This window comes from Lingula anatina, chromosome 9 (genome assembly GCF_051362555.1).
Source record: "Lingula anatina isolate TDL-2025a chromosome 9, LinAna3.0, whole genome shotgun sequence".
In the NCBI taxonomy this organism is placed as follows: Eukaryota; Metazoa; Brachiopoda; class Lingulata; order Lingulida; family Lingulidae; genus Lingula; species Lingula anatina.
The window spans coordinates 19,974,564-20,001,293 of record NC_141775.1 but is presented as its reverse complement, the minus strand read 5'-3'; the positions used below and the strand labels follow the sequence as shown (position 1 = coordinate 20,001,293).

General features: G+C 36.5%; 1 protein-coding gene and 1 long non-coding RNA gene across 2 annotated transcripts; both read right to left on the bottom strand.

Annotated features, from left to right (window-relative positions):
- Window positions 1-258: 258 nt before the first annotated feature.
- LOC106163440 (uncharacterized) lies at window positions 259-25,608 on the bottom strand. Its single transcript, XM_086995541.1, has 16 exons — window positions 25,540-25,608; window positions 24,445-24,709; window positions 23,935-24,059; window positions 16,653-17,823; window positions 14,894-14,943; window positions 14,375-14,545; window positions 11,940-12,159; window positions 11,507-11,677; window positions 10,186-10,295; window positions 9,847-9,949; window positions 5,642-6,327; window positions 5,142-5,318; window positions 4,653-4,841; window positions 2,745-3,002; window positions 1,708-2,388; window positions 259-1,327 (listed from the first exon to the last, which is right to left on the bottom strand). The coding sequence occupies exons 1-16, from the start codon at window positions 25,606-25,608 to the stop codon at window positions 944-946; spliced, it is 4,830 nt and encodes a 1,609-aa protein (XP_086851667.1). The 3' UTR covers window positions 259-943.
- On the bottom strand, window positions 20,620-23,087 carry LOC147760118 (uncharacterized). Its single transcript, XR_015331215.1, has 3 exons — window positions 22,840-23,087; window positions 22,035-22,109; window positions 20,620-21,330 (listed from the first exon to the last, which is right to left on the bottom strand). It is a non-coding gene; the product is annotated as an uncharacterized LOC147760118 (long non-coding RNA).
- Window positions 25,609-26,730: the final 1,122 nt, after the last annotated feature.

The window sequence follows — 26,730 nt, the reverse complement described above, 5'->3', positions numbered from 1 at the left end:
ATCAATATTTACAACTACTATAAAAGTGCTAGGGCATCTTAATTATTTTGAATATTTTCAATTCAATATTTACAAGAACTAGTGTAGCAATTAAGTATTGTTAGTGTGTTTAATATATATATATATATATATATATATATATATATATATATATATATATATATATATATATTAAATTGTCTTAATTAAGTATATGACATTATTTTCAGCTAAATAAATACAAGTACTTTAGAATTACTAGATTGTCTTGTATAATATATGTCATTATTTTCAGCTAAATATATACAAGTACTTTACAACATTTAGATTGTCTTGTTTAATATATGTCATTATTTTCAGCTAAATATATACAAGTACTTTACAACTATTAGATTGTCTTGTTTAATATATGTCATTATTTTCAGCTAAATATATACAAGTACTTTACAACTACTAGATTGTCTTGTTTAATATATGTCATTATTTTCAGCTAAATATATACAAGTACTTTACAACTATTAGATTGTCCTAATTAAGTATGTGTCATTGTTTTCAGCTAAATATTTACAAGTACTGGAATGTCTACACTGGCTCTGATGATGGTAAACAGCAGCAGATACTTCTTTGAGGACACCTCTACACATGGCATTATGTGTTTTAGTACAGATGAGTATCACAGCACAAATAATGCTCTTAGTAAAAAATGTGGGAAATATCTATATTGCATCATGGACTGTGCCATTGTAGATTTTCGGCAGGTTTGTTCAATATCACTAGAAATAGAAAGTCACTTTATTTTATGTGATAACAATATCTAAAGCATGCAAGTAATATGGTGGAAAAACACCATAGGTTCCTAGTCAACAGTGACCCAAACAGCATAAAAATCATACTGTCAAACACTGTACACATGTAGTTTTAAGTGGTCAAATAGGGTTTTCACCTGTAACAGGTGTGGGGGAGCTTAAATTCCTATCGCTGATGGCTCTTCACAAGTAGCCCGATCACCTCCAACTTCATATTTCTGTAATTCATCCTCTACATCCTGGTGGCTAACTTCTAGTTCATCTGCCAGATGCCAATGTTGGCACTTTCTGAGGACATCTTTTAAATATTTGATTGGTTGTTTTTCAGGGTTACTTGCAATTAGTCTTTCAAACAACTTTCTACAGGCATCTCGTGGATTTTCCTTGGCAGTATTTTTAAGCACTGTAATCTCTTCATCTGGTACCATGTCATCTTGATTACAGTAATCTAAAATACTTCCAATATCAATATAAAGTTCTTCAGAAAAGTGGATCTTATTCTGTTTTAGTTTCTTATACTCCATTTCACCCTTAAGCCCATCCTAGGAAAGAAATATAAGAAGCCAAGTAAGTAGTCTGTGTAGACAAGTGCATTTTTACACCTTATCATAAACTTCAATTTTGAAAGAGCACCCTGCTGGAAGCAAGCAGATATTTGCATTTTTAAATTTTTTTAATTGTTTAAAAATATATAAAAAATATAATATGCAACATGTAGATTAAGTTTTCCTTTTTATACCTTCTAATGATATTTCACTTGGATTTTGAAGATATAGATTTGCTGAGGAGCATCTTAACAAATACTACAGATGTTTGCAAAATATAAAATCTCTGAAGCCAAAACATGATATCATTCTGTATGCTTGCGTGTAAAATTTGAAAAAAAAAACTAATTCTTTCATTTGACCAAATTGTCAGTTACCTTGACTTCATCAATCAAATTTTGTGGAATGTCTTGCTGTCCTTCTCTGTGGCGTTCTTTTAACTTTAACAACACACTGATGAAAGATGCAATAGAACCCTTAACTTGAGACAACAAAGAAGCCACAATATCGGGAGGACGTGGGGCTTCATCTGAAATGCCATGCATCTTCTTTACTTGGTCCCATACATCATCTTGAGAAAGTGTCTCATTCAGTTGTTTTTTCAAACGTGGAGGAATATGTTTGTGAAAAGATGTTGACACATCGTTCTCTTTCATGTGTGTCATTGATGCCTTTTCTGAGTTATAATATTGGTTAACCAGTTGCAAATTGAGGGTAACATTTGTGTTGCCTGAATTAGCAGGGATCTGTCTTAGAACTCCAGCAATCTCATGTGTCACTGCCGCAGGTAACCTTTCTAACTGATTATCCCCATGGGCCGGGTTAAGAGCTTGGTTTTCCATTGTTCTGGGGACACCCTGGTCTTGATCCCCAGTAGCCACAGGGTCATGGCCCGATTTCCTCCTTGTTTGAAAGTGGACGCCACGTTGTTCCTCCAGGCGGTGGGCAGTGACTGGTAAAGGTGGGGATTCGTGAACTAAATTGCCACTTGTTTGGTAGTTGGCGTCACCTTGCTTCTCCCGTTCCTGGCCAGAGACTGGCCCCCATCTTAGTTGGTCCTGAAATAATGGTATTAATAATAAACAATAATAAATACAGAAAAAAGAAGAAGAACACAAGTTAAATACAAACAATTCTGCAAAACTGTCAAACGAACAGACAAAAAGCAGAAAATACTGATGTACATAGTTCGGTGCAATATTATTCTTTATTAGAGAATAAAATAGCTAACACAGCTTTCCTTGAATATTGTCGGTGATAGAAGTGCACAAATTATAGGTTCTCAATATTCATGGAACCCACCGATTTCATTCGTAAAATATGAAATCATCAGATTGTGAAAAAATGTTTTAAGGAAATCTTTAATTATTTTGAGAAAAGTCCCTAGGAATACATGTAGCTCAAAGGAACGTACATCTTCATCATCTGAAGTCTTCCATTTTTTAGTTGATGTAGCATTTTTTCTTTTAGCAGGGGATGTATTGCTTGGTGTCAACTTGATTTGTTTTGATGTTGAAGGGTTGCCATGATGGTAACTGCTGTCATCATCATCATCATCATCATCGTCATCGCTGTATTTCCTTTTCTTCTGTATATTCTTAACAATGGACTTGCCATCCATAAGGCTGGACTCGCCCAAGTCAGAGGTTTCTCTGGATGTTTTAAACAGGTGCTGTAAGAACAAATAATAATAATATATAAATATATTGGCATCATTAGTCTTCAGTCAATTGGCGGTGACTATGATGATCAACATAAAAACCAGCAATTATAATAATATTTCTATGTTTCTCTTTGTATATAGGCATTCAGAATTCTTAGTTAGTAAATGGCTTCAGGCTGTTTGCAGTTGAAATTCACACATTAAAAATACCAAAATGTGACATTGAGATATATATCTGGTGGGTAACAAGTGTGTACCCCTAATTATTTTGACAAATATCATAATTACCCTCATTTGCCTTAGAAGTGCCTATAAAATCCAATCCATCTTGGATTTCCCCAAAATGATCAAATATATGGACATTAATTACCTATCATATGTATCATGGGATAATAATAATAATAATAATAATAATAATAATAATAATAATAATAATAATAACAACAACAGAAAAACAACTGAATTTAGCTTCATTTTATATGGAAGCCTATCTCTCGCAGGTATTAACTGATCCCCACCTTCAATGGCCAATAGCAGCCGTTTTGTTTTGTTTTGTTTTCAAAAAGGATACACATAACATTCTCAACACTTATTTATTAGTGGATTAAAAAGATGAGGAAAATACTCAGAAACAAACCTAAGTTATCAATTAATATTATATCTCCATGACAAAAGAAGCCCTATGTGTATACTAGTATCACTTTGATATGGCGGCCATCTTGGATTTTTCTCGAAATGCCTGAGAATAAAGGTTAGTTACTCACCACAAATATATTATTTGTGTAATAAGGCACTCAGAAACACAATTTAATAGATAGAGGGAAATGCTTCTTCCTAGTTGGTATTAGTTGAAAACCTTTGTACATGTTTTTAGTATTCCTATGCCATAAGGCGGCCATCTTGGATATATCAAAAAGTCCAAGGACACTCGTTTGTCATCTGACACATATACCTTATATGGGTAATAAGGGTGTGAAAAACATTGAGAAAATACTTAATTTGATAAAAATCAACATAGGTATGTACTTGTATACATTTCTACAGAATTTCACAAATTTGCGGTCATTTTGGATTTTTTGGCAAAACGGTATTTTTTTTTCCCGTGGGCTATGGCTCTAATTTGATTTAGTATGTCAAAATGTACCCACATGCACAATTTGGTGATTGTATCTGCCGTGTAACGATTTGCCCATTTTTTTGCCCTAAGCCACCGGTCTATTATGGAGGTCAAATGGTCAGATGGCAAGCACAGATTTCAGATTTATTGTTATAGCTGCCGTTTTTGTGGTAAAATGGAATGATATTATATTTGTATGAGCAGTTACAATGTATTTATTGTGCAATATTGATTTCATACGGAGAGCTCTTGGCCCTTTAAATGTGTGGACAAGAAACAAGACAGTTACAGACATTGCATTTTAGTCATTACTAATCTAGGTCCTGAATGATGCTGAAGCTCTGGGTTGGACCTCGCCAATAGATGCAACAAAAGTATAATGTTATAGTTACTATGCTGAAGCTTGGGGTTGATTATTGCCAATAGATGCAACAACAATATAATGTTTTACTTACTATGATATCATACAAAGACAATATCACACTGAACATAAGATAATGTCTCCTCACTTCATAGTAACCCAATTCCCTGTCTATACTTACTGGTAACATCCAGTGGATGTCAAACACAGTGGATGTCAGCACTTTGATATCCTCTTCCTGATCCTCAGATACTTCCTGCTTTATGTGTATCTTGCAATCAAACACATCAAGTCCCTCTGTCATTTTAGGCCTCAGGGTATATATTACATGTTCTGTTTCATTTTTCAGCAATTTCACATACTTTATCACCTAAAACGCAAAAGGGTCTTTTTTAGACTTATTTACTATCACTCTCTCTTTATCATTATCTATTATTATAGCTCTCTCTATCATTATCTAAGAAACTAATTTTGATATTTTCACACTAATCTGCCAAAATCATCACACTACAGGCCCTTTACGCCTATATGGGATATCTTTGTTACACAATATCTTTGTAAAATATAAGCAATAAAAGCCCACCTTTTTCAGTGCATAAAATGGCCTGCATATTATAGTGTACACATCTTTGTTGCACAATATTGAAAAATATAACTCATTAATACCAACCTTTCTAGGACAATCTTCATGCATGTTCCACTTTGTCTCAAACCTGTCCAACGATAGGCTGACATCATAGGACTCCTTTTCTTTACTCTCACTGTACTCACAAGTTAAGAATTGAAACTTCTTTTCCAGATCTAACATCTCCATTTGGAGAGATTCCTTAGCTTTAGTTGTCACATTCTACAACATTCAAACAAATAGTATTTACCCTTCAATAGCAACACACATGCATTTTAGGGGTATCAAAAAATGATATCCACAAACAAATGCAACAGACATGATGACAAAATGATTTATTGGGTTATGTCATGCAAATAGCCAACTGAAATACAATGCACATTATTATTCAAAAGAATGAAAATTAACAAAGGAACTTAATGCAGTGACCAATTACAACTTTACCTCAGTTATTTGCAATCATCCACAGCACGGATATTATGCCAATATGTCAGGAATAGTCATAAACACTCAAAAATGAAAACCACTTATATGTTAATTCTCACCTCTACCTCATCTCTGGTGTCATTGACACAGCACACCATCAGTTTCAGCAAGGAGACATGTCGAGGCTGAAATGACCCAAACACCAAGGCAGAAAGACGCTTACTGTCACATGACAAACTGTGTTTGCAGAACTGGTTCACGGTTAAGACACATTTGGTGTTTGTCAACACAGCAGAATCACTGCTCAATACTTTCCACTTACAAGGGTCATTTAAGTGAGTTACTGAATGCCATACGTAAAATGGATTGTCCATTCTTGAACTCTGTGTCAGATTTTCAGGACAGATCTTTCCCATCTTTCTTTGACGTGTGCCTGATATGCAGTGATAAAATGACAGGTACACTGGTTTTCTGAATGTCAGGCCATGTGGTCCGCAGACAACAACTGGACTTGCTCTAGTCTGACACGGTGGCAGCGGTGGCATGTCTTCTTCTCTCCAACTTATACCAATGAACATTTCTGTAGTTTCAGCCAGAGCTCCTGGAGGCACTAACAGGAATACTCCAACTTCCTTCAGATGCACATGTCCACCTTCTGGAGTGATGGAGAATTTCCTCAGGTATGTATCTCTGAGATCATCTGTTCTGATCTCCTCCCTGCCTTGTGAGGCAGAGTGCCTGGTCTGGGGTGGTGCAGGTAATTTTAAAATTCTTTCTTCTTGAGACATACCGTCATCTCTGTCTCCTATAGCAAAGTATTGAAAAAGAATTGTCAAATCAATTGATAGAACTATATTTCTCCTGATCAAAAAAAAAAGAAAAAAAAAAAAAAACAGATTCAATACATAAATATGTCAACTTCCTCACTGCTATTGTCTGGGATAAATATCAAAAATTATAATGTGAAAAAAAATTAGTATAAACCACCCTCAGGGACAGCCCAACCCCCAAGTGTATTGAAAATCCTATTTTCCCCTGCACATGCATCCCTGATGTTTGGTTGACTATCAACATTGAAATGCAATCCCTCTAATTGTATAGGAGAAGATAGCAGAAATTAAAATGTAGAAATATTTATTTATCCCTCCTCCCGGGCACAGCCCAATTCCCCAGGTCCACTTTTAAAATCCAAAGTCCCCATGCACATCATTTATGATAGGTCTATCAAACCCAAAAGTTTGAAGCTCAACCTGCATTTTAGTCATTTGATCTGTGCTTTAGGTACACTTATCAGTTTTCCTTGAAATGTGTTAGCTGTATTGCATATAGTTAAAGGGATAATAACTCTTTGTATGATATCTTTATTTCACAATAAATACATTGTGAACAACTCATAGAAATATAATATATTCTGTTTTACCACAAAAACAGCAGTTAAAGCTATTATTCTGATATCTGAGCTTGTCTTCAGATCACGTGACTTCCATTGATAGCTGTACTCTGTTATAATCTTTTAAGAGATTTTAACAAAAAAACAAACTTTTTAGAAAAAAAACAGGGACTTTGAATGTAAAAATGGATTCATTAACCATTGGTAAGTATGGGAAAAGTGTTGTTTACTCCAGGAAAATTCATTTATTTTGCCAAAACGAAGAGTTATTATCTCTTAAAACATGTAAAAAAAAAAAAAAAAAAAAAAAAAAAAAAACATCAGTTTTGAAAGAATAATTTGATCAAGCCAGCTGGGCCTTTTTTTTCGTTGGTTCTGCAGCTTTAAAGACAGAAGTGTATATGGTTTTCCACTCAGAGTTAAAGTACATGGCATCAGCATCGATGGCGACAAAGGCAGGTGAGGCTAGGGTAGCGCTAGCTATTTTTTTTTCTCTTAGGCAAATCACCACTTTTTTGTCAAACTGTTATCAAAATGGTTATAATTTGACTACAACAAGTCAAATCAAGCCCTTTTTCTTTAGCCAATTTCAGCAAGTTTTAGCATTTGGCTAAACTGGCGAGTGTTAGCGCTACCCCAGTGAGGGTTATATGTACAAAGTTATAGTTATTGGCGCAGAAATAGAGACTCTGGTTAGTGAAAAAAGAAAAAAAATAGAGAAAAACAAAAGGACTAAGGCGGGTGATGCGGGAAGGTGGAATGTGTCCAAATAAAAATGAAATAGTGAAGCAAGTAATCTTCCAGTGTAGCTGCTTAAACTGCACTACGTAACAATGCGGGTAAATATCAAGCAGCTAAAAAGCTGGATGACTTAAATCTCACTGATGTAGACATTCTCTACATAAACACAATTATCTAAATTGCTGTTTTATGTAGCCAAATGATCATTAGCACAACACAGCTCTGTTTTTGCTCAAAGGCAAATGAGGTAAAGTGCATATGACTGAAAATTATCATTTTTAATAGTAAAAAAATAATAAGATCCTAAACACATCAAAGTAAGTTATAATCTGGGAATCGCATGACTAGGGGGCACATTAGGAGTAATTTAAGGTTGTACAATGAGATTACTGGTTCGAACAGAGAACCTGGAATAGCAGATAACTTTATGAAACAAGGGAGTAAGCAGTTGCCTTGATCATCAAAATCACCATACTTGAACCACATGGACAATAAGTGGGTGGGTCATTACTCGCCCAATCAACCAGATCCCACAACAAAACTGAACCAAATTAGACACGTTTGACCGATGCCTGAAATTTTATTTCAGATTAAACCCTAAAAGCCTATCCAAGGTTTCATTTGTATTGAATCTATTTCGATGAGATAAAATAAACAAAAGTGGTCAGAGTAAAGGTTGTTTACGTTAAACAAGTGGTCAGAGTAAAGGTTTTTACTGCGTTAATGGAAACGTTTATCCATGTGCATAACACAAGAAAAATCAACCTGACACTTCTTGGAATTTTGAGGTCCAATGAAACAGATATCATCTAGTATACGGGACATGGCCGAATCATGAAATCTCTCCAATATAATCCATTGCATAGCTTTACTCATAGATTAAAAAATCTGGCACGAACAACTTGCACCTATTGGCAAACATTTCTCATAATAAAACAGATCACTCCAGGACATGTTTTTCTTGCATGAAAAGTTTAATGCCTAGGTAATAGGGTTGTAATAAGCATATTTATCAATAAATGTTGAAAAAAATGTTTTGGGCAACATTGACCTAGTTTTTGGTTATGTTCCACCGGTGACCCACTGGGCTTTAGAGGTAAACAAATGACTAAGTTTCAAGATATCACAAACCTCTTTTTATTACAATAACAACATGAAAAAATAAATTTAATCCTGGAAGCGTAGCTAACAACTGTATAAAACATTTCTGTGTGGTTTAAGACTATTGTATTTATAATGAAAAGGCAGAATATTGAAATTATTATTTACCTTGAGATGACAATAAAGACACATAAAAACCCACTAGACAATAGCATTAACTCCTTCTTATGGAGGCAGACATATTTGAGTGAAGTGAAGGATAATGATCTAGTTTCTAATTGGTCAACAAGGATAAACTAGTACATAAGGAATAGGAAATGGTAAAATGAAGTGGATTCATTTTGTGTGGTGTGGGTCGTGACGTGTCAAACGTGTGGGTCACAGGTGACCCACTGGGCCTTTAAGGGATGGACGCAGTTGATAATCGGTAAAATGTGGAAAACATCTTGAATATAAGATATACCTAAAAGAGCACCACGAACAAAATGTTGGACATGTGCGATAACAGCATCAATGAAGTGCCACAGAGAACTCTCTTGGAATGTTAGAATCAACCGAGACCAGGTTGGGATAAAAAAAAGATCGTAAATTACAAGAGTTTTGTGAAGATCAGATGTAGGGATAACATGTAACACTGAATATTTGAAATCTGTAAGAAGGAGATTAAATTGTGCCAGCAATCCGCCCAAAGGATAACCTGATTCAATGTAATCCCAAATCACTTCAGGAGGAGTAAGTATATACTGATAAATGACTGTGAGGTGCGTGAATGCTAGGAGTTGTGGTGCAATTTAGGTGGAAACACATAGAAATAACATTGATGAGAAAAATAACCTTATGAAGATCATAACCTTGAAGTTCCAGCTTTAGTTGGGAATGATTTATTGAAGTTGGGAAACAATTTTGTAGGTGGGGTCTGCAACTGGGTGGGAGATTTGAGACATTTGATAAAAGGATGAGATCTTCAGCAGGACTGGCAGCATTGTTTGTACCTTAACACGTTCCAGGTTTGTTGTTTTTGCTTACTTTTGATCTCGGGTCTTTATTATTCGGCCGAATACACCTCGGGAAGATGTGATTCTTTTTGCTTACCTGGAGTTATGTTGAAGAAAACTTTCTTTCGTAAGCTGGTAACTATCTCTGGTGCCTGTTTATTGCCCATTGTTGTTTGCTTTTGAGAGATCGCGTGATTGACCTGGTGAAATAAAATATTACATAAAGTGAACAGTTCTGATTAAACTGTCAAAATAAACAGAAGAGCATTTCGCTGGTTCTTAAAAAGTCTGTGCATGTTGGACTGTATTTACATAAGTCACCTCTTACGACATGTCACTTCTTCTGGCAGCTATGTTTTATATTTGATTGGTGTTCTAATGAATTTAACACACTTTCAATGTAAAATAATGTAGTTCATGTTATTTCAGTACTTACATTCACCAACATTTGTAAAACGTCATATTTGTGTGCTTCACGATAAAATGTATCGACAATGGATTGAACAAACCATGTTCCCTTTCCCGTGTGTCGCCAAGATACGTAATCTGAAACAGAAAATACTGAAGCCTTAACGTATTATTTACTCGTAGATGCAACGGTACTGTTTATTTTTATTTTGTTAATATAACAGTACTTAGTCTCACTGAGAGTGCGGAAAAGCAAATTTCATAAATCGCATAGATCGAGGAACTATTAGTAAAGTATATTTGCCGATAGTGTTACAGTGAACCGACCTGAAATGATCTCCAAAAGGCCAATAATACGGGTCACGTTTCTAGCCATCGCAGGCATCATTGGAACACTGAATCACTACTCATTTTAAGGCTTTTTTTTTTTCGGTCAGGCACAGTGCAGCATGGAAAGTTGGAGACCAGTCAAATCTATGTCAACCGGAAGCTTATTTGTATCAAAATAACAAAGTAAACTTAAAACATTTTGCCATGGCATTCCGGTCCTTGGCGATGCATTTTGTTTTGCTGATATGCCTGCCACACGATCTTTGGAAACCAGGCTATACAGAATTGCCCTTCAACAAATCGAAGCCTTCAATCAAGAAAAACCAGAACTTGTTTTTCTTCCTCTGTTTTCCCTGGCATGCCTCTGCGCTATCAAGTAACATGAAGCGTCTGATTCAAAGAATCAAACGTGTCGACATTCATGAATGCCTTCGATGCCTACATTTTGTGCACACTGAGAATTCAATGTCAGAAATACACGATAGCGATTTTTAAATTAAATTAAATTAAAATCTGTCGAATTACGTAGTTTAAATTTTGATAATTGAATTTTCCATAATCGGCATGTTTTTTTCTCAACATTTGCATAAGCTACAAAGTCTTTTTTCGAAAGAAATCGTCTGACAGCTTCCCAAATACAATTAGGTAACATCTCGACACACTTTCGTTTTTCATAGTGATCTTGAAAGCATTTTTAAAAGCATTATGGCAAAAATGTACGTAAATTTTAATTAAATTTGGCACATATATTTTATTTGATACTGTATAAAAATACATGCACCATTTTCAGTATTTACTGGTGCAGTAATGTAGTGAGCATTTTAAAGTATACACGTATAATACAGTTCTCCACAATATGTCGATAGACCACAAAATGCACACCATCTTCTACCTGAGGCAAAATGCCATAATCCCAGCATCACCACGTGCACCTTATCATTTTGATTTTTTTTTTCTGATGAAAAACACATTTGTAAGGCCTAAGTAAAATGGCATACAAAGAAACACGGTTAAAGTACCTGGTGACGTCGCATGGACCTCGAGAAAATCGGACATAGTCGGATCATTGGATGGCTTTGGAATCTCGTGTGGCGCATCGGGTACCTCATCACCAAGGTTTGCTGCAGGTGGTGCTTGCTGTGGTTGTTGAACTGTTTGTCCGTCCAGGAGTGTCCCACTGTCCCATCTCTCTGGGTGAATATGGAAAAATAATGAAACACCCCATACACCCTTATGTGGATTATATGTTTACATATAAGTTAGAATTGATATCAGTATTAACTAATTAAACAATTACATAATACTAAGCGTCATTCGTTTCGTGTGGCTGAATATAATTTTAAGGAGACAGACTGTTAATACAGTTTAATATCTCAATACATTTGTTTAATAATTTTGCATGTTATTTTCATCGCAGGTATTCAAGCTTGTGTAATACATTCCATAACTTACTTCCCTGGCAAGCCTGAATAAATATCATTTTCGGTTTGCCCGACAGGCCAAGACAGTTCCTGTTATTCAAAATGGCTTTGATATATTTGAAGGGTAAAGGATAGCCATCCGTTCCATAAACAGCACCCTCGGTACCATGGCTCAGTAGAAACAAGATGAAAGAATCGTAGATCTTGTGATCGTCTCTTTGACTTTCTTGTGCTATTTCTTCCTTCATTTCCTTTACACATTAAAATAAAAGAAGAAGTGACATAAAAACATAGTGTACTTCAAACGAAATAGCATGCAATGACTGCATAGACGTGGTACGTACGGAATTGGGTTATCAACGACATCGTAAAGCAAAATGGCAGCATCAATTCATACTTGACGCTAACAGAGAATGTGAAAGGTAGTAGCCACCGAGGACGGACATATGGTGGTATATTTGTAGATTGTACGCCATGTCTGTTTGTATACAACATTGGTCAAAAAGGTTGTCCCACCCCCATTTCCATGTACTTTTATTTACAAATGATCACCTCACAGCTGTGAACTGTTAGAAATTGTGATTTTTATTACGGATACCGTGTCTAACATGATTCATGGTTTAAAAAATCCAAAATAGTGGTGAAAATATACACATTTTATACCATTTAGTTAAATTTATAAGAGGTACCCCTCAATTCGACTGTTTCATTGTGATTTCTACAGATGTAAAGAAATGTCTATAAAATTGAAAAGACGCCATCAAATGTCACCAAATTCACACACAATTAGCATTAGGGTGCGCTCGTTAAAGATCATGTGCTAACAGCGTGTGCGTCTACCGCGTACTGCAATTATCTCCTGTAGATGGCGCAACAAGCCTTCAACATGGGCAACAATTCTGTTATGTGGGATATTGTCCCATTCCGCCTAAAGAGCGTGGTGGAATTGGTCAAGATTATTTAGGAATTGGTTCTCCTCTGCAATGCACATTCCAATTTATGTCGCAGGTGCTCAGTAGGATATAATCAGGACTCAAAGATGGTTGTCCCATCCTCAGAGCCCTGTCTTTCTGCAACAAATCGTTTGCCAGATGAGAGCTGTGAGCAAGTGCGTTGTCATAACAAAGCCAGTAGCATCCCTGAAGTCATCTCTTGCAAATGGAGTGAGATTTCTGTTGAGAATGTTACATTAAAATACCCCTGTTACGTTTTGTTCCAAAAGGAACAATGTATTATTCCCATGGGCTTGGAATGTTCTCCATATGCGGATTGATCTAACACCTCAGGCGATATTACCCTACACACACCCTTCCGAGAGGCATTTTTAAACATGTCTATGGACTCTGTTTGACCATCGATGGGATACAAGAAATAATTTGATTCTGCATCAAAATCGACTTCCTTCCAGTGATGGATGGCCATGTTCAGGTGCCTGTGGGATCACTGAACATAGCATTCTCAGCTGATATCTCATTCCATCTTCAAGAACTGACTTTGGGGTTTACTTCAGGCTTTATCATGACTGCACACTTGCTCACACCTCTAGCCTGGCAAGTGTTTGTTAAAGAAACACAATGGTCTAAGGATGGAACCACCATCTTTGAGCCCTGATATTAAACTTACTAATCAACTGTGACATGAATTGGAGTGTGCAATGCAAAGGAAAACCAACCCCATAAAAACGTGGACCAACTCCCCCAACTTGTTTAAGAAGAATGGGACAATATCCCACAAAACAGAATTGTAACCCGTGTTGAAGGCTTGTCGCGCCATCTACAGGAGATAATTGCAGTACCCGGTAGACACACGCTGTTAGGCATGTGACCTTTAACGAGCATACCCTAATGCTAATTGTGTGTGAATTTGGTGACATTTGATGGCGTCTTTTCAATTTTATAGACATTTACATCTGTAGAAGTCACAGTGAAACAGTCGATTTGAGGGGGTACCTCTTATAAATTTTACTAAATGGTATAAAATATGTATATTTTCACCACTATTTTGTATTTTTAAAACCATTAATCACGTTAGACATGGTATCCGTAATAAAAAGCACTATTTCTAACAATTTACAGCTGTAAGGTGATCATTTGTAAATAAAAGTACATGTAAATAGGGGTGGGGCAACCTTTTTGACCAATGTTGTATAACTATACAGTGTACCATACATCTCTCATATAAATACAAATACATGCAATGAACAGAAACGAGTGAAAAGCTTCATTTTAGTAGAAAAATATATTGCAGTGAAATAGATAAACATAATAAAATGTGACCGAAAAGTTTGTTTGACAACACCTGTTTTGAACCAAAAGGTTCAAGTATCAATTGTATCATCTTTGTGTCACTGATAAATATATTTAGATATCACCAAAATGTATGTTAGTCTTTGAAACCTAAAAGCCATTTGGCTTTTACGATGTTCGTTTTATTACAAACACACCATGATCTTATTAATGTACTCACATTTGCAGTCAGGTTACTGATAACGTCTGTCTCATAATGGAGGTAACGGAATAGTTTCCTCAAGGCAACAACATCTACCTCGGTACCATCACGTTCTGGAAGCCAGTCCACGGAAAATGTCTTGTTGTTGATAATGAGTGCACGACCTCTCGGTTCGGAATCGTTCTTGTACTGAAACGCACACATACACTGTCTTTATGTGAAATTTATCATATAAATTTATCATATATTTATCATATATAAAATATCGGAGGTCGTATAGCAAGTGTAACAGAGTGAAAAGTGTGCATTTATGCCTAAGTGTATCCAATTTTTCTTATGATTGTGTATATACGAGTACATTTAATTTCATGGTCTTACTAAAACTTGTGCAAGTGAGGATAATGGTCAGCAAACACAGAACGTTACTATAATGTTACCAAAATGTTTTTGGACATATGATATGGTAACGTTATAATAACGTTCTGTGTTTGCTGCGCAGTACTTAGACACAAACGTATTTAAAAGCTCATAACTTGCCTCGTTTTCAGGACACTTGGCTGCATGACGGTCTTGATTGTCTGGGGCTGCTAAAATGGTAAGATTGGCCTAATATATATTATATATTGGCACTTGGCCTCTAGGGCCCCATCAAAATATTTTATGTCCTATCATACGCCATACTTTTCCTTTCAAAATCCAAGTGTCATTCCGAAATGATTGTTAATTTTGGTTTTATTTTTCACTGACATGTTTCTAATGACTTGTTATCACAGGTTGCTAATTCATAACATGTTTGAGTAAAATCTGAATACGATATCTTGCCTTTTGTTTCTAATAAAAATGTTACAAACAAGTACATAGTTCATTTAACCCTCAAGAGACCAAGCTATTTTACTGACTGAAATGACCAAGTGGGGTCATCTATGACCCCATTGTGCTCTGTACAGGGATCCTTATTATAAAAGGCTGTTGAGGCTTTATCACACCCATACTACTCCCAGGATTTAAGACAAGTATTTTATAATGATCTAATGTAATAAGTATTTGGTAATAATACTTTTATTGCATGAAATAACCAAGCACAGATTTTAAGAACAACATTACACCGGTATTTAGACAGTCATTGTCAGTTTCCACTTGCAGAAATATTTCTCTTTTTATTTGCCACACTAAATGAAAAAAGTACATTACAAAATTACTTTGAGAAAAAATATTTTGATTTATGTTGAGATAGCATCCTGCTAACTTCAATAAGAATAATTAGCTGACTTGCTGAGTAGGGAATACCCTAATGCTGGTAAGGAAGTCATACTACTCAGAACACATTCAATCAACCTACATGTATGTTACTACCACAGCTGTGTATAAAAAAAAATCCACACAAACAATTTGTTAATATATGTATAATATGATATCGACAGAATTATTTAGATTTCAGAAATACCCGAAAATTGTAACCGTCAAAATGAGAGATCCAGTTATGAGAACAAGTTCCAACAAAGCTACTGAAATTAGATTCAGCGATGCACTATTAGTAACACTTCAAGCACAATCTTCACAAACCACTTATTTGTGCCTATGTTTTGGGCACACTGGCTGGTTGCATGAAACACATGCATGTGACATTTTCCTGTCAGTGTTGCTTGGGCAAAACATTTGAATAAAATTTAAAAACTAATATGTAAAAACCAATGGTTCTCTTTGGGGTCATAAATGACCCCACAAGAGTTTTTGATGTATACGCCACACTAATTGGTTGATCCCTACAAAAAACTGGGAAAGTGTGTAGGATTAGTAGACTGACAAACTCATGCAAGGAAAGAAAATTTGAATAAAAAATAAAGAGATGGCACTTTAAATCATATGGCTGGGGTCGTAAATGACCCCACTCGGTCACTTGAGGGTTAAGAAGGGTAGATTAATATAAATTTTCCCATTAATTTCTAATTGAGCATTTTTTAGTCTATTGCATATACAATTGAGTATTCATAAGAAATAACTAACATTGTATGTCATTAGTGTTTGTGTAAAAAATCAATATTTTCAAAAATATATGTACAAAACAGAAATATCCTTAATATATTTTTCCCGATAAATTATTTTGAAAATTAAAACTAATCAAACCTAAATTTTCTAATGGTATCTGGTTTCAGATATTACATGCTGTGTAATCAGGGATCTTTTAAAATGTTAAGATCTGTGAACCAATTAACACGGAATGCATGTTCTATGTTAAAATAGCATAGGGCCTAATGTCTATTCACAACAACACTACGTGATATTTCAAACTGCTTACCAGAAAACCAAACGCGATATGGCCTTAAATCTACCGACACTTCAGAGTTCTCTACATACGCACATATGGAATCGGCTGTTTGGACATCATGTGCATTTATTGGAATATTGGGTCCGTCATTTGTTAACCTGATGCTGTAGCCAAAATGCATCCTGGGGCAGTATGTATCCCGAAGGACTGTCAACTCGTTTTCAACTGTTTTTCTTGCTTCTGAATACACGTGAGTCTTTGGAGGGAGTCCAGTGGCATTAGTTATAAACAACTTCATGGCCTTATTTTCAATGGCGAGATGCAGCACCGACTGTTTATCAGCCAGGCGGAAGGAGGCGCTGTCAAACCCGACAACTGGGATGTTATTTTTATATTGCTGAGCTTTATACTTCCTTAGAAGACGGATGGTCAGACGATGAAATAACCCAGTAGGAAACAGAATATGAGGGAATGCGATAAGCAAATATTTCTGCGGATTTGTCTCATTCGCACTGTTATTTGATACCAGCATACTGGGTACGAGGAATCTTCTTTTTCCATGTCCAGGCAGAGGGTTTTCAACTGATTGGGATATTTCTAACATCAAGTCGAAATGCAGCATAAGTCGAATGATTTCAGTCTTTTTTTCGGCCATCTTGAATTCTTTTAGATACTCATCAAATACCTCCTCTTTTAGGACTCCTCTTTCAAGCTCATCTTTCAGGACATGGCCGCGACTGCATCCAGAGTGAATGCTGGCCGGGGTCATGATGGCAGAAAACACAACTGCTAACCAAAGTGGATCTATTATGACGACACTTTCCAGTCCATCAATTTTAAAGTGTAGGATGTCGCCTTGACGGTGATGGTAAGGAATGAATTTTTCTTGTAATTCTCCATCAGGGAGTCCTACCCTTTGCGCCATTTCCATCAATTTTTCAATACTTATGATGGGTGTTTCTTCACTCTTCTTTGCCAAATTCATTTCCAATTTAATCCAACTCACTGGAAGATGTTGAACGGTAGCCTCACTGTCGCTGCTATAACCGCACAAATCTTCGATCGCTCTTTTTATTTCAGCAAACTCCTCATCGTCTTCGGCCAAGTTGCTTATGGCAAAATATCGATAGACGTGGTCCTTGAGTACCTGCTTGTCATCGAGACACTTCTTGAGTTTATCAAAAATCTTTTCAACCTCGCCCTATGAATGAAAAGATGTTAAGATTCTTTTGTAGTTTTTCACTACTATATAATAATGCTTAAGTGTCAGAGCGAAAGAAAACATCTACCAGGGTGTGTGTATGTACATGTATATATGTGTATATGATATAGTCCACTTCGTTCAAGTTGAAAAATGGGTGTGCTGCAATGAACCTATAAAATTAGGATGGAGTACAGTGGGCAAGGGACACCCTTTTCCCCCAACATTAAATCATGCCATCCACAAATAGTCACATAGTGAAAAGTTTCTAAATAATTAAGTCACTCGTCAGGAATCGTGATATGGTTGAAGGGATACAAATTATACATAGAACTAGAGGATCAGAGAGGCGATATCGCCTCTGAATATTGTACCACCAGCTGGAGCAAGCGCATTCGTATAGACCCCCACATACACAAAATAAGGAACACAGCCACCAGTCTTGTGCTTAACAAGCTGTAAAAATGCAATCAACAAGAATTTTCAAAATATGCAAAAAATATATATATAACTAAAAATGGTACAATCAAAGTTAAGTTCATCGTAAGGTAGGTCAAAGGTCAATTCCAAGGTCACAGTAAATTGCCAGTATATGACTTCCTTCAATAGTAACTATTCGCCTATCTCTGCCAGATTTGGAGTTAAAAGAGAAAGAAATTAGCAGAGTTCAGTTCTTGATAATAAGTAGGTCAAAGGTCAATTTAAAGGTCACACTTAGATTGCCAGTATATGACTTCCTTTCACGTTCAATAGTAACTATGGACCTATCTCTGCCAGTTTTGGAGATAAAGGGGAAGCAAAATATGCAAAATTCAGTTCATGGTGAAAAGTATGTCAAAGGTCAATTTTAAGGTCACTCTTAGATTGCCAGTATATGCCTTCCTATTCAACTTCAATAGAGACTATGGACCTATCTCTGCCAGTTTTGGAGATAAAAGGGAAGCAAAATTTGCAAAGTTCAGTTCATGATGAAAAGTAGGTCAAAGGTCAATTTTAAGGTCACATGTAGATTGCCAGTATATGACTTCCTATTCAAGTTCAATAGAAACTAGGGACCTATCTCTGCCAGTTTTGGAGATAAAAGGAAAGCAAAATTTGCAAAGTTCAGTTCATGGTGAAAAGTAGGTTAAAGGTCAATTTTAAGGTCAATTTTAAGGTCACATTTAGATTGCCAGTATATGACTTCCTATTCAACTTCAATAGTAACTATGGACCTATCTCTGCCAGTTTTGGAGATAAAAGGGAAGCAAAATTTGCAAAGTTCAGTTCATGATGAAAAGTAGGTCAAAGGTCAATTTTAAGGTCACATGTAGATTGCCAGTATATGACTTCCTATTCAACTTCAATAGTAACTATGGACCTATCTCTGCCAGTTTTGGAGATAAAGGGGAAGCAAAATATGCAAAATTCAGTTCATGGTGAAAAGTAGGTCAAAGGTCAATTTTAAGGTCACATTTAGATTGCCAGTATATGACTTCCTATTCAAGTTCAATAGAGACTATGGACCTATCTCTGCCAGTTTTGGAGATATAAGGGACTAAATGGTATAATTTTGGAGTAACCATAATGTGCCATAAATTTCCTACAGAAAAAATTAATTAAAATAAAGAAAAGGTCATTTTGGTCAAAATTCTTGAAATGGGAGGTGCTCTGAAGTTCCAGAGGTTCAAATTTGATGAAATAATGTCATTTTTGACCACAAGTTGTCTGCTTTGCCAAACCTTATGTTTTATTTTTCCGGAGTTCAAAATTTATTATCCATTACTGTACTGCACATTTTGCTTTCACCACCAATATGTACTTTTTGATACAGCGTAACTTTGGAGATAAAAGGGAAGCAAAATTTGCAAAGTTCAGTTCATGGTGAAAAGTAGTTCAAAGGTCAATTTTAAGGTCACTCTTAGATTGCCAGTATATGACTTCCTATTCAAGTTCAATAGAAACTATGGACCTATCTCTGCCAGTTTTGGAGATAAAAGGGAATCAAAATTTGCAAAGTTCAGTTCATGGTGAAAAGTAGGTCAAAGGTCAATTTTAAGGTCACATGTAGATTGCCAGTATATGACTTCCTATTCAACTTCAATAGAAACTATGGACCTATCTCTGCCAGTTTTGGAGATATAACCCAGATAGCAAAGAGTGGTCGCGCCAACGTCGGCCCGACGACTTTGCCTCCGTCGGGCCAACGTTGGCAGACGACGTCGGTTCTAAGTCGGCGTGTCCGGCGGCCCGCCGTTGGCCCACCGGTGGTCTGCCACCTTTTTGCCAACGTCGCACCGACGCTGGGCCGACGTCATTATGGATAAACGGCGGTCAGCCGCTGTCATGCCGACAATTTGTCAACTTCGCGCCAACGTCGGGCCAACGTCGTTATGAGCTATATTACTATCGGCGGTTAGCCGCTGTTATGCCGACCTTTTGCCGACGTCGCGCCAACGTTATTATCGATAACCGGCAGTCAGCCACTATAATGCCGACCTTTTGCCGACGTCGCGCCAACGTTGGGCCAATGTCGTTATGAGCTATTACTATCGGCGGTTAGCCGCTGTTATGCCAACGGTGCCACCTTCTTGCCAACTTCGCGCCAACGTAGTTAACCATCGTTTTACCACCGTTATGCAAATAATGCCGTTCTTTAATTAGCCAATGTTATTATGGACTCTCCATGGTCAGCCAGCTATGACTCAATTGGCGAACGTTGGCAATAGGGTAGCAGCGGCGTTTCTTCGTAATAACCCTCTCACTGAAGTGAAAAAGTCCCGTTGGCCTAAAAGATAATAATAATAACAACGTGAATCATGTTTTGTGAAGAAACATCTTTATAAATCTGAGTGAGTTAATAACGATAATTCAATTAGTTATTGAAAATAAATATTATTACTGATGCATCTCTAAAGATCTACTTTACAGATGTCATATATAATCCAAGCTTTCGGTCCCTAGGCCTTCTTCAGAGACATTTAAAAAATGGTGAAGAAAAACTCCTGGGGTATGTGGCGTCGATGATGTGTTAAAGGCACGCGATGCTGCAAAAGCGTCCTAAACGCTAAACGTAACATATAAAAAATCAATATTCATTTAAGAAACTATTGTCCCTACTGAGTCCATTATTCAGGGTGTTTAGTGTTCTAATACATTTCTGTACGACGATCCGTCTTTGCCTAGTGTCGTTTCCTTTTAAGACGGTGACGTGATGTCTTTAGCTGAGTGTTGTGTTGTCCCACAGGCACGAAGAGGTTTTTGTTGTTTAAAGGGCAGCGGTGGTGTCTAATTCTGTCTTTTAATTTCTGCCTCGTTTCCCCGACGTACATTTGATGGCATTGTTAACATCATATCAAATAGATGACGCTCTGTGAGTCGCAAGATTTGCAGCATATCTTTGACTACGACACTACGCTGGAAAGAAGTGACTGTGGCCTTAATTCCCACACGGGACGAAGAGGAATGATGATGATGACTAAGATTCATCTGAGGAACTCTGCTGCGGCGCCTGGGCTGCTTCTCTCTCTGTGAAGAGAATAGAAAAAAATTTAAAAACTCACACTTAATCTAATAAAACATACAAAATTCACCGTTAATATCATATGTTATTTCACTGATATGCAAAATAAAAAACGGCTAAGAAGACAACTGAAACCAAGCTTAAGGAATCTAGCATGATACTGATCCACGTTTCTCTAACTATTATTTTTTCTATTTGCGATGTGAAATGTTCTAAACTTTATGAGGTCAGGGACAGACAGGTTAGTTTTGTACGCTCCATTTTGGCCGCAACGAATCAACAATCCATGTTTCTCTATCGTATTATTGAACCGTTGGTTTCAGTTGTCTTCTAATGACTTATTTCCTAGTTCGCATCCAATCCACCCGCGCTTATTCGTAATGTTGCGTTTAAAAATGAAGTTGTTAATGTATACTTTGAAATGTAGACGAAATAATGTAATTATTTTCCAGGGAAGTGGTTACTCTGCTAAATATATTACCCTTCTTCTTCTCCAGCCTCCTCCTCCTACCCCCATCCCTGTCACTTACATGTATTTTAAGAAGAATAATGTACTAAATTCCAGAAGAGAGTCGCAGGCAAGAAGTAGGCTAAATTAATTTCTTAGTTGTTTACTACTTAATCCATTGATAGTGATGATATAAGTTAAACTACTGCATCTTACCATGGCAATGACACACTGAAGCACTTTAACTATATACACACATACCTTTCAAGTGTATTTTCTTGTGAGGATTGACTGCTCAACACAGGCGACAAATAGGTAGTAATGCATGATGGAAGACTATAAGAGAAATATGAGATACATATTAAGTGTGGCTTTGTAATGTGCACAAAATGCCTTGTCTAATTATGAGCCTAAACCAAAAAAGAAACATTATTATATCATACCCTGTGGGTATTTGACTAAACATCTTGAAAAAAATTCAATTTAAACTTGCCCCCCCCCCCCTTCCTAAAAGAACCACCTCTGGATATTTTAGGTTAGCCTACTGAGGTCCATTTTTGAACAGAAAACCTGTGAAAATCTGAGTGGACATTATACCCCTTAATGCTAAACTCAGTTTGGAATGTATGCCATAAGGTTTATCCATTGTTAAACCCATGCTGACATTATAAGTTTACATGTTAGTATCATGCAGCCTTGCTATATACCCCTATTATATAAGCATTTCAAATTCAACTAGAGAAAATATAAACAATATATACTCCTAAGTACAAAAAAAAAGTACTAGAACGTTGCTCATTCACATTTATAAATTGTCTATACATGAAATGTGGTAATTGAAATGTCTTTCAAAGCATAAAAGAATTTGAGCGGGAAAATCTTTTTGGCCGCCGGAAACCCAACGTCGCCCCGACGTTGGTTCAAAGGTGGCATGCAGCGCGCCAACTGCCTGCAGCTACGACTAACAAATTATTGACAGATTTGCTTGTTTTCGTTAATTCATCTACAACAAATAAATCTCCACCTATAGTACGAAAAACATAAACACTTTAAAGTAAATACTTACCTAACAATTTGGTGCAAAATACGGAAAATATGAAATAACCGTCAAGTGCACTTGCAACGATCTATGGCCGCTTAGTGTGGGTGACCTCGATTTGAAATTGGCCGCTTAGTGCAAATCGAGCACAGCTGGTGAGCCACCGTTATACCGACGTCGGGCCGACGGCGTGAAGCAGTCGTCGGCCCGACGTCGGGTCACCAGTAGTGGCCCGACGCACAGCTGATGAGCCACCGTTATACCGACGTCGGGCCGACGGTGTGAAGCAGTCGTCGGCCCGACGTCGGGTCACTAGTAGTGGCCCGACGTCGGCCCGACAACGACTGCCGACAGCGACCGTGCCGACCAATGCCGACGTCGGCCCGACCGCTCATTGCTATCTGGGAAGGGACTAAATGTTAAAATTTTTGAGTTACCATAATGTGCCATAAATTTCCTACAGAAAAGATTAATTTAAATAAAGAAAACATCATTTTGGTCAAAATTCTTGAAATGGGAGGTGCTCTGAAGTTCCAGATGTTCAAATTTGATGAAAGAATATCAATTTTGACCACAAGTTGTCTGCTTTGCCAAGCCTTATGTTTTATTTTTCCGGAGTTCAAAATTTATTATCCATTACCGTACTGCACATTTTGCTTTCACTACCAATATTTACTTTTGGATACAGCGTAACTCGAAACTCTAAAGGTCAAATCCAAGGGCATATTTGAAATCTACACATATGACTTTTGGAAAGCTGTCTGTAGAAATTTTTCCCATAATTCCTTCCGTAGGGGAGATAATATGCATTTAATTTTGCCATTTTTGGACAAGGGTGCATTGCAATAAGTGCCACACCTAGACCCCAATACCGACAAAGCCCAAATTTTACGTGGACATGTTGAGATTATAGGTGACCTAAATCGAAGAGATGGGTATGGAGGCCCTTACCGTCTAGGAGGAGAAGCGGTAACGGTGACTTGGCGGCGGAGCCGCAGGAGCCGACGGAACCGGCGGAACATACGGGTCGGGACTAAAACCATGTGTACCGCCAGCGCCTACGCTGGTGGTACAATAAGTATGGTAGTAATTGAATAATTGTGATAAGAAAAGCGTTTTCACCTGTGGGCATAACATGTCCTTATGAGTTCCAATAATCAAGACGTATGGCATGGCATTTTTGTCTTCTTCCCTCAATTTTCCAATAGTGTGCATATGGATTGAGTTTAACCAAAACATAATAAACTCTGAAAAATACATACAAAGCCTTGATGTTAATGCAAAGATGAATATTAATCAGTGTTTTCTCCTCAGCATTGCTAAAAAATAGCGCCAATAATATAATAATAATAATAATAATAATAATGTTTCTTATTGGGCGGCTTACAATGGTAAATATAACTAAAATCCTTAAAATCACTAGAATATTAAAATCCAAAACACTCATCGGAACCATTTAAAATTAACGCTACTAAAATCTCAATGTTATATATATATATATATATTAAGAGCAATAGAGAGATTTAAAAATGTGGATCTTTTAATAAAGAAATTACACACAGTTGATAGGCCATTATTTACATCAGGGCCCTGAGTAGCTTATACATGTAAAGATATAAAGCTCAACAATACCTTTCAGCGTCTTCTCTCCCCTGTATACACGGATTTTATCATCGAGGTCCTGGTCAAGTCGGAATACCAACAAGTAGATGATCCGCTCTGAGAGGAATGTTTGGTGCGTGGTGTAGTAGACATCCTGTCCTGCAAAATCCCAAATTGTGACCTGTTTCTCTGGCTCCACATCTTCCCCTCGGGCAATTTTCTCAATTTTTTCCAATAGCTCCTTGTCAATATCATCTAGATGGTTCCTTTCTGCCACTGCGATGAATACAATAAGCTATGTCCAAACTAAATGATTTTAGCATAATGCATATTGTTATGTATTGCAATGCGTGCATATTTATCCAAATCATCGTATTAATCCCGCAGTATATTGTATAAATATTGTATAAAAATAAATAAATTAGATTGAAAATGCATGTAATAAGTATAATTGGTATCAAGCGCCCAATTGAGTTTTCAGCTGATGTGCCTTCTTCAAGGGGGGGGGGGGGGGGGGGGGGGGGGGGGTTGTGAGAGACTAGACCTTAATCTTTATAGACATGCTTTCAATCTAATTTATTTCATTTGTCAGGGACTGTTCATACATCGACATATCGTCAACATTCTTATACTACTCATGTTTTCTTCCCCAGAGGTATGAGATCCACTTTCACCTTTGAAAAGAACTGTACAATAAACAGTGCGGTTAAAATAAAACTTTTTAGCATAAAAAAGTATTGTAATCATTGACAAAATTTGAATGTATTTAGTGTCAATTAACTTTGTGAAACAGTTATCAAATAAATTAGAAGCTTTCATCTGTTTCTGAAGGTTTATCGGCAATTTCCAAAAAAAAAAACATTTTTTTCTTAAAAATGTATCCTCTCTGTTGAATACAAGTGAGTAAGCTCAAAACATAACTGGGTGATAAATACTGAATGTTTTAACATTCATTAAAATCAATTAAAATTGTAAGGTATAGTCAATTTTAATATAACATTATTAATACAGTTTGATGAAAATAAGAATGCAGGAACTCACATACTTAATCGACAAGCTAAGAACAACTCTTGCAGATTATGAGCAAAAGACGGAATCTTGTTTTACTACATGTGCACTACTTACCTGCTGCTCTGTCAGGAGAGGCAGGTGGAGCGGCTGTAGAATAAAGAGAAGAAGAATATCAAACACCATTCTAGCAGAAAATTACTCAATCTTAAAGTAAACAAAAATGTGGCTAAGATAAAGGAATTTCTTTACAAAATTTTAACATATAACTTTGGGATATTGGTCTATAAATATTGTATAAAAATAAATAAATTACATCGAAAATGCGTCTAATAAGATCAAGTATAATTGGTATCAAGTGCCCAGTCTTCAAGGCACATAAGGTATAATGGCCAACAAAAAACACATAGAAGGTGGAATCCCTTGGCAAAAAGAAAAATAATCCTCAGTCATATAAAGAAGACTTATTTTACAGAAAATTAAATTGTCGTGTTTGTACCCAGATAAAACAAGACAGCAAATCTGTCAAATGTAGACCTGCCCTTCAAGAAAAATTGACGGAAAATAGCTCTTTTTCAATTTTGAATGGGCACTGTAGAAAATATATAACAGCTAAAGCTCTCAAATTAAGCACATATGTGTGATATCATGTGAAGAATAAGTTCTGTAAATTTCAATCCAAGCAGTCAAGTACATTTTGAGACAGAACGCTTCAAATGTGCAGCAAACCATAACGCTAATCCCTTCAAGATCTTGACGAAAACCGGAAGTGCATCATGACGTCACTCGCTTGTACTTGGAAAGCTGCTGGGTGATTTTCCGATGAGAAATATTTCGTGGCTTATTCAAATGTTCGGAAAATGACCATGCAGATAAAAGAAAATTCACTAATCAAAACTGAAACTGCGTAATTACATAGAAAAACATTGTGCATTTCTGACCTCGACTTGTCAGTGTAAACAAAGTGTACTGAACACATCGCAAGCAAGCACGTCAATGCCGCATTTGATACTTTGTATCAGACGCTTCCTTTTACTTGACAACACAGTGTTTATGATGGGCATGACAGGAAAAACAGTGCAAAAAACATGCACTTCCAGTTTTCGTCGATTTCTTGAAGGCATGTATTTCTTGAAAGACGAGTCTACAGACAAAATAAATGAATAAATAAATAAATAAAGATGCAAAAAATAGGTTAATTTCTCATTTTGATGCAATAATAAATAATACTTGTAATAGCACGGTCAATCGACACTGAATTTAAGTCATGCACAACAGGTAACATGGTCAATAACAGGAGCGGATCCA

Bases quoted from the DNA above. Each gene is read 5' to 3' on its own strand.
- LOC106163440 (XM_086995541.1), bottom strand. From the start codon at position 25,608: ATGGTGTTTGATATTCTTCTTCTCTTTATTCTACAGCCGCTCCACCTG. The intron at 14,546-14,893 runs GCAAGTTATGAG...TGTGCGTTTCAG, and splicing joins CCAAGTGTCCTGAAAACGAG to TACAAGAACGATTCCGAACC. The intron at 9,950-10,185 runs GTAAGTACTGAA...TTATTTCACCAG, and splicing joins TTTTACAAATGTTGGTGAAT to GTCAATCACGCGATCTCTCA.